This window comes from Grosmannia clavigera (genome assembly GCF_000143105.1).
Source record: "Grosmannia clavigera kw1407 unplaced genomic scaffold GCSC_173, whole genome shotgun sequence".
NCBI classification, from domain to species: domain Eukaryota; kingdom Fungi; phylum Ascomycota; class Sordariomycetes; order Ophiostomatales; family Ophiostomataceae; genus Leptographium; species Leptographium clavigerum.
Genome location: NW_014040765.1, coordinates 932,513 through 944,746, shown reverse-complemented (window position 1 = coordinate 944,746; position 12,234 = coordinate 932,513). Strand labels below are relative to the sequence as shown.

At 52.5% G+C, this 12,234-nt stretch overlaps 3 protein-coding genes across 3 annotated transcripts; 1 reads left to right on the top strand and 2 right to left on the bottom strand.

The window, feature by feature from the left end:
- Nucleotides 1-749: 749 nt before the first annotated feature.
- On the top strand, nt 750-1,335 carry CMQ_7291 (histone h3; the record flags this gene model as incomplete). Its single annotated transcript, XM_014314296.1, has 3 exons — nt 750-858; nt 915-1,039; nt 1,114-1,335. The coding sequence occupies 3 exons, from the start codon at nt 750-752 to the stop codon at nt 1,333-1,335; spliced, it is 456 nt and encodes a 151-aa protein (XP_014169771.1).
- Nucleotides 1,336-2,942: 1,607 nt separating this feature from the next.
- Nucleotides 2,943-4,652, bottom strand: CMQ_7416 (helix-loop-helix DNA-binding domain containing protein; the record flags this gene model as incomplete). The annotated part of the gene is made up of 2 exons (XM_014314421.1): nt 2,943-4,124; nt 4,362-4,652. 2 exons carry the CDS (start codon nt 4,650-4,652, stop codon nt 2,943-2,945), a joined length of 1,473 nt encoding a protein of 490 aa, XP_014169896.1.
- A 5,087-nt stretch (nt 4,653-9,739) lies between these two features.
- CMQ_7610 (pak-box/p21-Rho-binding protein) lies at nt 9,740-11,992 on the bottom strand (the record flags this gene model as incomplete). The annotated part of the gene is made up of 1 exon (XM_014314615.1): nt 9,740-11,992. The coding sequence occupies one exon, from the start codon at nt 11,990-11,992 to the stop codon at nt 9,740-9,742; it is 2,253 nt and encodes a 750-aa protein (XP_014170090.1).
- Nucleotides 11,993-12,234: the final 242 nt, after the last annotated feature.

Genomic DNA, 12,234 nt, shown 5'->3' with positions numbered 1-12,234 from the left:
CACTCTTCGGCAGAGAGGTAGAAAAGCTAGACGCTGAAAGATGCGAAGGAGTATGGCGCTTGACAAGACTACCGAAAAGCCAAGTTAATTGATGGAAAGGGCAGGCGACTGGCGTAAACCGTTGTCACAAAAAGAAGCGGGCAGCCTCGCCGATTTCTAGATGCTAATGTTGAGGTGGCCTTTTTCAACTCAGGCGAGCAGCGGGACAGGCAATTCACGCAGGCCACACAAGCTTCCCCCGGCTTTTCCAGGGGACAGCCCGCGACGCCACCGCCTTAGTCACTATATAATCTTACATAACCGCTGTAACAGCTGCTCCACTGTCCTCATACTCCTTCCGGTCAGCTAGGGTGGCTCGTGCCCCGTCGTTAAGCGTGACATTTTCTAATTAAAACGCGCTGGTCGCGCGCGCGCGCGTGGAATTTGCGCGCGCCCATCGCCAGCCACCCCAATTTCGCTTTGACCCCCCTCCCACCCCTTCCGAGGGAAGGAGACAAAGAAAAGGTCGATTAAGCCCGCTTTCCACGTACTTTGCAAGTATATTGACCTCGCTCTTTATTCTCTTTCGACTAACACACTTCATTGCAGCTCGACATTTCTTCTCCCACCCGCCTTTACCCATAATTGAAGTGCTCCTAAGCTCTTGCGCACGCCCACGCTGATCGAAATCCAGCTGCTGGCAATCCGGCCGCCACTTTGCACAAATACCACGACCTCTCCTGAGCTGCCACTCACTGTTGCTCAGCACAATGGCTCCGAGAAGAACATCCGGTGGTGGTGCGGCAATGAAACAGAGCACCCGCGCTCCCCGGCCTTCCAACGCTGGCAGGAGAAAGTCTCGACCAGGAGATGTTCAGCGTACGTCTCTTGCCACTGTATGGTTTCGCGTTCTTACGCTAACATGCATTGTCCAGCCGGCGACCCGATACCCCAAAGAAAGGCCCGTCGGTACCGGCCTGGCACTGTTGCGCTGAAGGAAATCCGACGGTATCAAAGTAGCACAGAGCTTCTGTTGCTCAAACTGCCTTTCGCCCGACTTGTAAGTCCCCTCTTCCGACGTCCTGCAGTGGACAACACAGTCGCGCAAGTTCGCTCCATACTAATAGCCCACAGGTTCGCGAAATTGCCCTTACCATGCGACCACACGACGACGGGATGCGGTGGCAGTCGCAAGCCATACTAGCGCTGCAAGAGGCGGCCGAAGCTTTTCTCGTCCACCTGTTTGAGGATACGAATCTGTGCGCCCTGCATGCACGGAGAGTTACTATTATGCGGAGGGATATTTGGCTGGCGCGGAGAATACGCGGCCTCTGGGGTGGTGGTGGCCGGTATTGATGGCCAATATACGGAGTATAAAAAAGCATCCGGAAATGGAAAGGGAAGGAATTGGACCGGTTGGTGTTTATGGGATATCGATACCTTGGGATCGGCGTTCAGGCACGGTTTTGCGCTATATTGCTATTGCACATATAATCACTTTGCGAACCTATTTATCTAGTAGCTGCCCTGCTTGTCGTGGTTTCATACCCGAGCCGCTGAATATAAAGAGCACACTCTGTCGATTTGCTTGCTTGCGTATAAGGTCAACAGCGACCTAACAAACGTTGACGTGCATACTAGGTGTACTCCGTACAGAGTGCTACGTAAGTATATGCGAGTTAAGGTTGCTATGTGTAATGTCTGCCTGCAGCTCTTTCCTTCATGGAAAGGAACGACTTTCCATTCACCAATTCCCTTTGGGGCCCAATAGAAACCTTAGATCACAGCGGTGTAATGTATATGACAGCACATGCCATAATTTTGACGGGATTCTGTAGGCAGGAACCACGTCTTGTACAAATAGATGTCTTGACTATTCGGCTTGCTACATGTTTCGGACCACCAGTTCGTAATGCATGCTCACGCGCGTTGGATAGTGCTAACTACCTCCTGCTTACGATTGGCTGATATCACAACTAGGCTGTCGAAGGCAGCGTCGCTATACGTTGGCAGCAGATGAATAACTAGCCAGTTGAGAAAGAAGGAAGCCTGAGCGCCTATTCAGGAATACTCCACCATATTGGCCGACTTATAAAGGGGCTGCAAGCTGCTGAAGGATGGCACTGTAAGATACTTTTATTGCACGGTTGAGAGCAGTTGGGAGCCATAGGCAGCACGTCTGTAGCCTGTGGAGCAATAATGGGATGTAGAAGAAGTGCAATAACTAGCCGTAAGACAGCCAATGTCCGGCGATGTTTGTCAAGAGACACTTGTTCTGTAACCATTTTTTTCCAGTCCTCGGAGCAGAACAGTAGTGACAGCAGCATAGGGCAGATTCTAAATTATCTTTGCAAGTATCATTGGGGTTGAGTCTATATTCGGAAGGAGCACCCGTGGTGCTATTTTGCTCGTCGCTACTTCGCTCCGTTGGTTGCTGGTAGTCGATTGCTTGGCACTTGCTGGAAGATCCCCGTCTTTTCTCCATTCCCCATTACCACACTGTCCACACTGTCTGCTATTTTGCCTCCTTGCCATTTCCACATGCCTGCTTTTCAAACTTGCGCATATCAGAGCTCGTCTATCACTCTTTGGTCTGCATTCAAGAAAGTCCGTTCCAGCCAGAGGACAAGCCGTGTTAAAACCCAAAGCAAGCCGATTCAGGAAAGCACCCCGAAGACAACCGAAAACAGACATCGATCGGAATGTGAAAAGAAAATACTGCAGCCATGCTGCATCGACGGATCTATGCTTCCCGTCTCGATAACAAACCTCTCCCTTCCCCCAGAAGCCGACCCTTCTCTTCGAGTCGACAATGACGGTATCGTGTCCTTCCAGTCATGACATGTCGTTAAGGGCGCTGGGGGAAACTATCGTGGCGCCTTTGTCCAATCCGATTTCCTCACGCCGAGCTTTTTATTCTCCAGCCATCTGTGTCGATTCAAACCGCTTCAACTGCCCTTGCGTCAGTCATCCATAACACCTTGAGCGGATCCGGATTCTTCGATAAGGTCGTTCTTCAATTTTTCCACGGTCTCTCGCAGCCCATCTCGTTCACGAGCGAGCAAATCCCTCTCCTGTTCCAGGTTCTGAATGTGCATTCGGGCCATATCCAGGACTTCGGCTTTGCTGATCCGTCTGTCCGCGGCGTCGGGATTGTTCGCCTCGCCGAACTCTGCGCTTCCTCCTTGCGACTTCAGAGTCTCAGGGAGCGCACTCATCAGTCCCTCAAATTGAGCGTTTAATCGGTTTCGATACTGTTTTTCAACCAGGTTATGGGAGCCCTTTGTTTTGCCATCCTCTGGTATTTCTGATACCCGGCTTGCTATATTCGTCATGGCCGCCGTGTTCGCCAAGTTGTTGGATGCGCGCGTTGCAAAACGCATCTTGCTTCCTGTACTGGAACGAGTGCTACCTCTGGAGCTCCCAACGACCGATGCAGGCATAATGGGTGCCAATGCTATCCCCTTGGCATTTGCAGAGCTGTTGGCAGACATAGACGAGGTCTGACGTGATGTGGTCTTTGCTCTTTTGATATGTGGTCTGCCCTTTGTTGTCTCGGCTGCATCGCCAGGCAGTGAACTGGTTCCATTTCGTCCAATACCCGACTCGGAGTATTCGAGCGTCTGTCCGCTGTGTTGGTCCGGATACGATTCGGCACTTTGGTCTGTGCCGAAAAGCCCCAGAGCTGCTCTGCCAGCTGGCGAGGATTGATGAAATCCACCGATCTCGGGCTGCAAGTTTGCTGGGTTCACTATGTCCCATGCGTATGGGATCGCTAAGTGTGAGGTGGCTATTGGCGACGCGACATAGCCGTTACTGAACATCACAGCCTGCTCCTGGTGTTGAATTTGATCGGTATCATCGCTGTACTCTTGTTGGAAATTGAAGGGGTTCAGGGACGAGTGGGCAGCCATTGAACCAGCCTCGTCGCCGCTATAAATGGGACTCTGATCAGAAGAATGCCAGCCAGGGCCAGCGTGGAGAGTTACTGGGTCAAGATTGCCCGTTGAACTAATGCCGAATGTCGTGGCCTGCGATGTCATGTGTGTGGGAGCTGTCGAAGATGGATAGGGAAAGACGGACATGTCATTGTCGGTATCGTTGATGGCACCGGTGCCCGCTGTTGTGCCATGTGTCCCCAGGACCTGCGCCACATGTTAGTGAGATTCCAGAAACGAACTATACGTCTTGCAGCATGGTTGTTCTTTTGCTTTGCATTCAACTTGGGGGGAGGGAAATGGCCCATGGGCGTGGCTGCGTCTTCAAGAAAGAGACGGCCAGTATGTAGGCCAACGTCTGCAATATAGGATCTCTTCAACATGGCGAGAGAACCGACGAAGTGGTTACTGAAACTCATACCAGGTTCAAGACTTGAAACGCACCTCGGAAATATCATCAGCACTCCCATGATAGTGTGCTGGCAAATGGTTTTCTTGATAATCCATGGCATTGACTGCTGAACAGCGTGAGACAGGAGCTGTTGTACTGGCGGCACGGCCGTTCTGAACAGCCTGGGCACGAGGGAAGCTTTCGACAAGCTCTTGGACATGAGCTTCTCGCGCTGGTGTTATGTACCACTGGTCGACTTGGCGGACAGTAAAATAGTCGCCACTTGCTTGCGCATTCACCCAATCGGTCTTAACGGCTTGCGGTTGGCCTGCACAAGTATCCATGTAAGTCACCCCGAGTCCAGGCTCAGGGACGGTGCCAAATCACAGTTCATTGAAGGGTGCCGCACCTTGCTGCAGGCCTTCCGGCGGTAGCGCCTAAAAATCACACGTTTTGGCGCTGCGCCGCTGAGCGGCGATAACTAATCGGTAGTGGCGCGAAACCCCTAGCAGGTTCGACGGCTATCCCTCTTCTTCCTTTGCGACAAACGTGCCCGCCTCGGTATCCTCTTGTTTTCCGGCCGTCTGGACTTTGCACTCGTTGCTTGGTGTTGCTGTCGACCGCAGTACAACCGGTTGTCGTGGCTGATGATGGCAGCAGGCAGCTGCAAAAGAGAAGCTGCTGCGCCTCGGCCAATCGCTATTAGTGTCTCCCCCAAAAACTGGTGTTTTGCCCGTCAGCCCACGCAGCCGTGAGGAAGGCGGATGGGAGGGGGATGACGCAACAGAGTACTGGCCGGAAGACAAGTTGTCAATACGGCAATTCTGGTAAGGTGGAAAACGGCGCGCACAGCTTGGAATTGAGGGGTGCAGTCTCACCAGCTCTTGTGGGATGGACCGCATCCCTCATCAGTGGCATTGTCGCAGTCGCTACCATAACAGTTCTGTCTCGGACAAGGAAGCGGCACTTGCCGTCTCGGCAGCATGGCTCGAACAAGTCTGGACAGGATGTGAACTCGCTGCTTTTCTTCAGAGCTCACTGTACGGCGTGTTTCTCTTGGATACGTTGGTCAAATTGGATGCATACCTAATAGCAGTTGTCCATGCAGGCTAGGCCATGTTGCCTCTCATGTTGAAGTGGGCTCCCGGTCTACCTTTCAATCCTTGTCCAACAAATAGACGAAAGCGCGATCGACAAGAACTTATGGTGGTGGCAAACTGGATGGCTTCTTGGCTCGCTGCACTTGCGTTAAGAATCCGAATGCAACAGACAGGGGGCGAAAGCAACCGATGGAACCGCTCAGGTACAGGCAGTCTTAAGTCTTTCGGCGTCAATCTTGAGTTGTGGAACTACAGAGATCTCGATGCAGATGCATCAGAGGTTGCCGCGTCCTAGATCGCTCTGAATCAATGGAAAGCAGGACACCTCCAGGTCGAAACAACTTCCTTCCACTGCGGTCGACAGGCAACTTTGGAAAGTCGCTGCGCAGTTGAGAACCCGTCCTGCTCAGTCGTATTTCGCAATCGCAATGATGTCGGGTCCTAGAGGCAACGATGATTGCTGCTTCTAATTGTCGGCACCAGACACTTTAGCCTCCGCTTCTGTGCCGCTCGATACTTTTGAAACTGATTAGTTCTTCCCTTTTCTTGAGAAGACCACGTCGGGTTGTGGTGGTTTGGATTGGAAATAAACCCAAATCTCGGAGGCGCTTTGGTATTAAGTATGACCAGAGGGATGTGGGTACGAGGAGGGAATACAGCGCTGTTCCTCCCCCTTTCTCCGTGCTTGTACTTGCAAAGTTACTGCTACTGCAGGCCTAACCCAGAGTACTGTTTTAGGAATGCGGCTATCGGGATTGGCCTGCCGGTGTTCTTGTGACCAGCGAGACTACAGCATTGCTCTTCTAGTCGACCTTGGATGTCCCCTTCGACAAGCAGAGACACTTGGTCAAGCTGTTTCAGCTCCACCGGAGCTTTCCCTTGCTTAATAGTTAACCTGGCCGGAGATCTGATGTCTCACCATGACTGAACTATCGTATGGACGCCCAGAGTTGTGTTTGCGCTTTTTGTCTGCCCTGCCATTGCCACAGTTGCGTTACTGCCCAGTGGCCAAGGACATCAGAACGGGAGACATGCTCGTGATTGGGTATTCCGCAGGCCTGTTCAGTACAAGTGTCTGTTGTATGCATTAGCTTTGGCGAAGGAGAAGGCTGGTCTGTCTAGTTCAACGAAACGGACGCAATGGTCTCTTGCAAGCCACGTCACATTTCTTCTAGTCATATTTCTGCCATCCCAAGACTAGGCAGCATGCTTGAAAGCCGGGCTTGCCAGGTTCTGCTTGTACGGGGTTGACACAATAATACTTTATCTTGTTACTAAAGGAGCGGTCTCTTCTACCGCTCTTCTGAGCTGCCTGGGCTGCTATTAGGTGCATAAACCAGTCCACATAAACCCCGTGCCCACTCGTCCTCCCTCCCTCCGTTCTATGTCACCCAAACCCACCTGTCCCCTGCTCTCTTTTTTCTCCGAAACAAGTTCCTTTGGAAAGAAACGGCTTCTTCCTGCCCGCCAATGCCTGCCTAACGCCCCTCCCCTCGCGTCTACTGCCGTCTGCTGCAGCACCTATCAGCTCCACCTCCATACGCATGGATGTATCTTTCTTGTACCATTGACCGCATGGGCGGAGGTGTTGTATTGGCATTTGGTCTTGACTAGTTTTGGCCTAGCAGAAGTGCCCCTGCCCCGAAAGCCTCTGATTGCTTGGTTTAATATAGGCAGGAGACTGACTACCTAATCATTCGTCTACAACCATGCATGAATTGCACAATCGGCTGAAATATCCGATCATCCCCGATCTTATTTCGAGAAGTGCATATACAAAAAATACAGAGTCTTTGATTTTCTTGGTCTTGAAAGCTGTCCTTCGGAGGGTTTGTTTCCGGCATCGAGCCCTACAGACTCGCACTCACCACTAGACTTCACAAATGATCCATTGTCAGTTCCAATTCTGTTTTTACCCCGAGACCGTGATGCTAACGGCGTATCGGGCATGGGCAGAGTACTTTTCCTCTGTGTGGGACTGAATAATGAGAGCTGCCTGCCTCGTGCCTCTGTTTGGGTGAACAATGGGCCACACCCTTGCCTGGGAGCTGCCGTTCGTCCAACGGCCGTCTCTGTTTAGCGTGGGGCTGTCTTGGTATCATGAAGATGCTAACGTTACCAGACAGCGGAGACTGCAAGTGCCAATATCCCATTTAGCTCACCGTCCCACAGGGCCACCCATGTCCTTTACAAGCTTGTTACCCGTAGTGCAAAAGAAGCAGCTTCGCTACAAAGAATAATCGTGCATACTGCCACTTCAGTCGTAGCCTTCAGATTCTGCGCGGCTTCATCCGTCGTGACAAAACGCCACCTAAGAGGACAGAGATGTAATTACACACGTAGTAACGTACTGCATAATCATGACATAGAGAACCGATGGCGACCAAAACGGGTGGCAATGCACTCGTACAAGTACGAGTAGATATGTCTACAGCCTTGCTTCTGCCACCCCTTTCACTCTGCCAACATCGCGCCATGTGGCATTTCTCCTGGATTTTGGGGCTTATTTGCCACAAAGCACAAGTCACGCATACGCAGGGCGATCCGTATGAAAGCTAAAAGCCATTGACCAATCACTAGAGTAATGGTCCTGGCTCCTGCTTGTAACCAATTGTTCTAGCGAGGCTACCAAGGTCACTCTCTGTGTCGTGATATCACATATCAACCTTCAGCTGCCCCATTTCGAAGCTCACACGGTCGACGCTTACCTAAAATACTCCGTAGGCACGAGTCGATAGGGAATATTGGAAGCCGCCACGATGGCTCGAATTTTTCAAAAAGCAAAGCTAGAAGGTCAATTGGCGTTAGAGGAGTCGGGCGGATTGGAAACCCGAGAAGTCCAAGCCTTTACCATTGGAGGGCTAGGCAGCCGGTGGCAAGATCTTTCCTGGGTGCCAAGTGGCCAGATTCGACCTCCTCTTAGCTCTGTCCTCATCTAGAGGCCTACTGGCAGTCTAGCCATGTGCTCTTTTGAGAGGGGACGAATCCCGGCCTCCGCTTTGAAGATCATCTGTCCACGGCCTTGCCGGATTGGAAAACCTGTAAGGTCCAATGACGTCCCGAGTGGTAAGAAAACAAAGGGAAAGGCAGTAGTGCTGTTCGAAGATCGCATGTGTTCTTGGATCTGGAACATCGTAACACACATATGGAAGGCGCTGGAAAGTGTCGAGGCGTTACTCGGACATTTACACAAACCCGTTCTGCACAAGACTAGGCAGATGAGAATGGAATGTGCCAGAAAAATCAAAAAGAAAGCATGGACGCCGGTGATGCCTGATTTGTGGCTCTGCAATGGGATCGCCTTGGATGAGGTTGTGGGCATGTGACTAGTTGCAACGTGATCTTTGGTGGCTTGCTTTTTGGGAAAAGGGGCTGGAAACACGATATGCGGGCATCCCCGCAAGCTAATGACCTTAATATGGGGCACGTGACGTCCTGTCTCAGCACAAGCAGGTTACGCCCCACATACATAGCCTCAAAAATCTGCTGACAGGTCTCACCTGACTTTCGTCGACCTATTCACTCGACTCGCTGTGGTGTGACACGCAGCTCTTACTCCGTAGACCCGACGCAATCATCTCATGCTGGTCATGAATCTGTCTCAGCATTGGCAAATGGACCGACAAAGTTGCCGACGTCTGAGCCTCGCGTAGCGATCGCTCGCGTACGTCGGTTGCTGGGCTGTCCCAGCACATTGGAAACTTTTGCGGTTTGGGGGTTGACAGGCCTAAATCTCGATCTGAGGTCCCTAGTAAAATTAATTTCTTAGCCGATTGAGTTCCAAGGGCGTTAATAGTCCGCTCCTTCTAAGGAGGCAGCTACGGTGTCGTGAAGTCTGTCTCTGGGCTGAATGCAGTGAGTGACCGAACTGTACAAGTAATCCCCCCCTAAAAGGTTTACCACTCCGTACGAGTACACATTTGCAAAACATCTTAGGTTCGTACTGCTTGAATATTTACGTACTCAAACAAATGCCACAGAACTGCAATTCCAGTGCTTGGAAGATAATTTCCTTTTTTATTGTTTATTTTTAGATTTCCGCACATTGGCAATCTCTTCTTTTCCGCTCCAAGGCTGTTGAGCCTTTCACTTTTTTTTACACAAGAGTACAAAGGGAGGTCATAAAACTTCGTGTCCGTCAGTGAAGAACGGCTGCAGAATCCACTGCGATCTAGTCTACCAAACAAATGAAATGCAATGAATGCAACGGTATCAGGAACCGCCAGTGCCTCCGATGGCGCCGAAAGAGTGTAAACAGTGTAGACAAAGGAAAAGTGCCGTAGTAATGACAAGTACAATGGTGCGTTCAAGTAAGTGAGTGTAAAGTTTGATCAGAGATCAGAAACATGCGGAGCATCCTCTGCTTCGGGCTTCACGAGGTCCTCAATAGAGGCGGTGCTCATGGTGAGGTGTGTGATATCGGTAGAAGTTGAGGTGGTTGAAATATGACGCCTTGAGAGAACCGAGTCTCGCGATTCGCAGCTTCCGGTAGTCGAGGCACAGGTGCGCGAAGTGAAGATGGAAGAGTTTTCCACGCTCATCCGGGCCTCCTTGTACGGAGGGAAGCAGTCGTCATCGTCGTCGGCACCAATGGCAAATCCGATTTGGGAGCACGACGGGCTTGTTGCTTCGTAATAGTCCGAGCCCGGAATGAAGAAGGAAGGAGAGAGGTTGAACCCATGCGATTCCTTGAAGCTGGACGCCTGAGATGAGCTGCGGGCGTGCAGATATCTCTGCAGTGGTCGCACATCCTCCATCGATGCCTTAGTCTGGATTGTCAGACCAGGCCGGCGCATCGTTAGACCGGTCGGCGTAAGAGCCTCGTTCATTGATGCGATTGATGTATGGCTTCCAGGGCTGAGAAACGGTACGTCGAAGGGCATGGGGCTCAGTGCCGAAGACGAAACAATGCTGCCCTCGTCCTTTTGGGTGCTGCTGTTGCTACCGCTGTTGCTGCCGCCGCAACCTTCGCCAGACTCTAGCTCGGCCAGCACATCTTCACGAGACAAGTCTAGCGAAGGGCGCTCCCACATGTAGTCGCAATCGGCCTCAACGGCATGTTCGTAGCAGTAATCAATGTCGTCCTCCCAGCTCTCCTTTGGTAGAGAATCCACATACTCGTCGTCATCTGCCGGGTATAGGGCTCTTTGTGCGGCCAGTATGTCGAAGGCACCGAGAGTGTCCGAGGCGCCGCTTGGTGGCCGTAGTGGAGAGGAATACTGGACGTGCGATAGCTGCCGCAGCAGCGGCACCGATTGGCTTCCACGGAGGGAGGAGGAATTGCTGGTGATGCTGACGCGAGACTTTCGTACGCTGTTGTGGGTGGCCGGATGCTCCTCCTCTTCGGGAACGCCTGGCAGGATATCAAAAGCGGCTGCAGGTGTGGTCATAGGCATGGGCATAACAAGTGGCCAGTTAGCATCGTCTACAGGCGCTGCCTGTGGCACCATCGAAGCTGGCACCTGCGGCATTCGGCGGTAATCTTGGGACGCAAGATTCAGATTCAAATCTGCAGATTGTGAGTGGGCGTGAGTTGGAAGGCGAGGCATATCGTCCGCTAGAGACAGCGGCGATGGCAGCCGGGCCCCACCGCTGGTCCGAGGACGATCAAATGAGAAGTTATCAAGCTCGGCCAGGGAGATGCGGCTTGAAATTCGAGGCGGCGCTTGCGGAGAGAAGGATGAATCGAGGGGCGACCGGGGTGGTCTTGGGGGAGGGATGCGCAGCTGGTCCTGGGATAGCGTGTGGAAGATCATCCGGGGCGGAGAAACAGCTGACACAGAAGCGGCGTGTTGTCGTAAAGGCAATCTGCGAGGGGGGTTTGGGAGAGCAGAGTCGTCGGTGATCGGAGGAGCCTCGGACGCGAAGTCGGCAAAGAAGATGTTCTCAGCGTGACTCCCCCGCAAGATGCCTTCGGGACACATCCGGCTGTTGCGATGCAGGCTGACGTTGGGATCTTTCTGTGTATGGGTGAGATGCTGAAAGTTATACGGGCCCGATATCTGCAGCTTGGTTCGGGTTTCAGAATCCTCGCCCACGGAGCCCGACTTTGTGCTCCGGCGGCGGTTAAAGAAGGAGGTTCGCACGGGGCCGGGTGGACTGCCACCACTGTTGCTAGGCAGACCATGGGAGGTTGCCGGCGGCAGGGGCGGAGAAGCGAGGCTGTTCTTATCAGAGAACATATCGGCTGAATAGAGAGAGCTGTTGGAAGAGCTCTGGGCGCTACTCTCACGACGCAGCCTGTTTCTCTTGCCGAAAAGGGACCTGCCGAAGATCTGGACACTGTCATGGCGCTCACGAGGCGGTACGTTGCTGGTGATGGATCGGCCTGACGACTGCCTTGATAAGCTCGAAGCAGATGTGTCAAAAGTGTGGTCCCAGGACGGCCGGTCTGCAGAGGTCAGAGAGCGCAGTGAAGAGGAGCCAGACGAGGTGGTCTGGTGGCTCTGACGGCTATGCTGCTTGTCAGAAGCATGGCGCACTTGGTTGCTGAAAGCCCTTATGCTCCCTGGTGAAGGGGGCCCGTCAATGGCCGGCTCGAGAAGCTCGGCGATGTTGCCGGTGTGGCTGATAGAAGGAGGCATTGCTGCGAAAGCAGACAGTGTAGCTGCATTAAAAGAGTGACAGGATGGTTTTGATGCTGCTGTGGGGATGGTCCTTGAGTCGAAGGGAGGGTGGGATGGTGTTACATAAATCAACAACGCGGAAACAACAAGAGCATAAGGAGTGACGAGAGGCGAGTAGAGATGGGCGGAGAAAGAGAGTGGGAGGAGAGAAGGGGGAGGAGAAGAAGTTATGGACAGTGATGATGGAGGGAGTAGCGGCG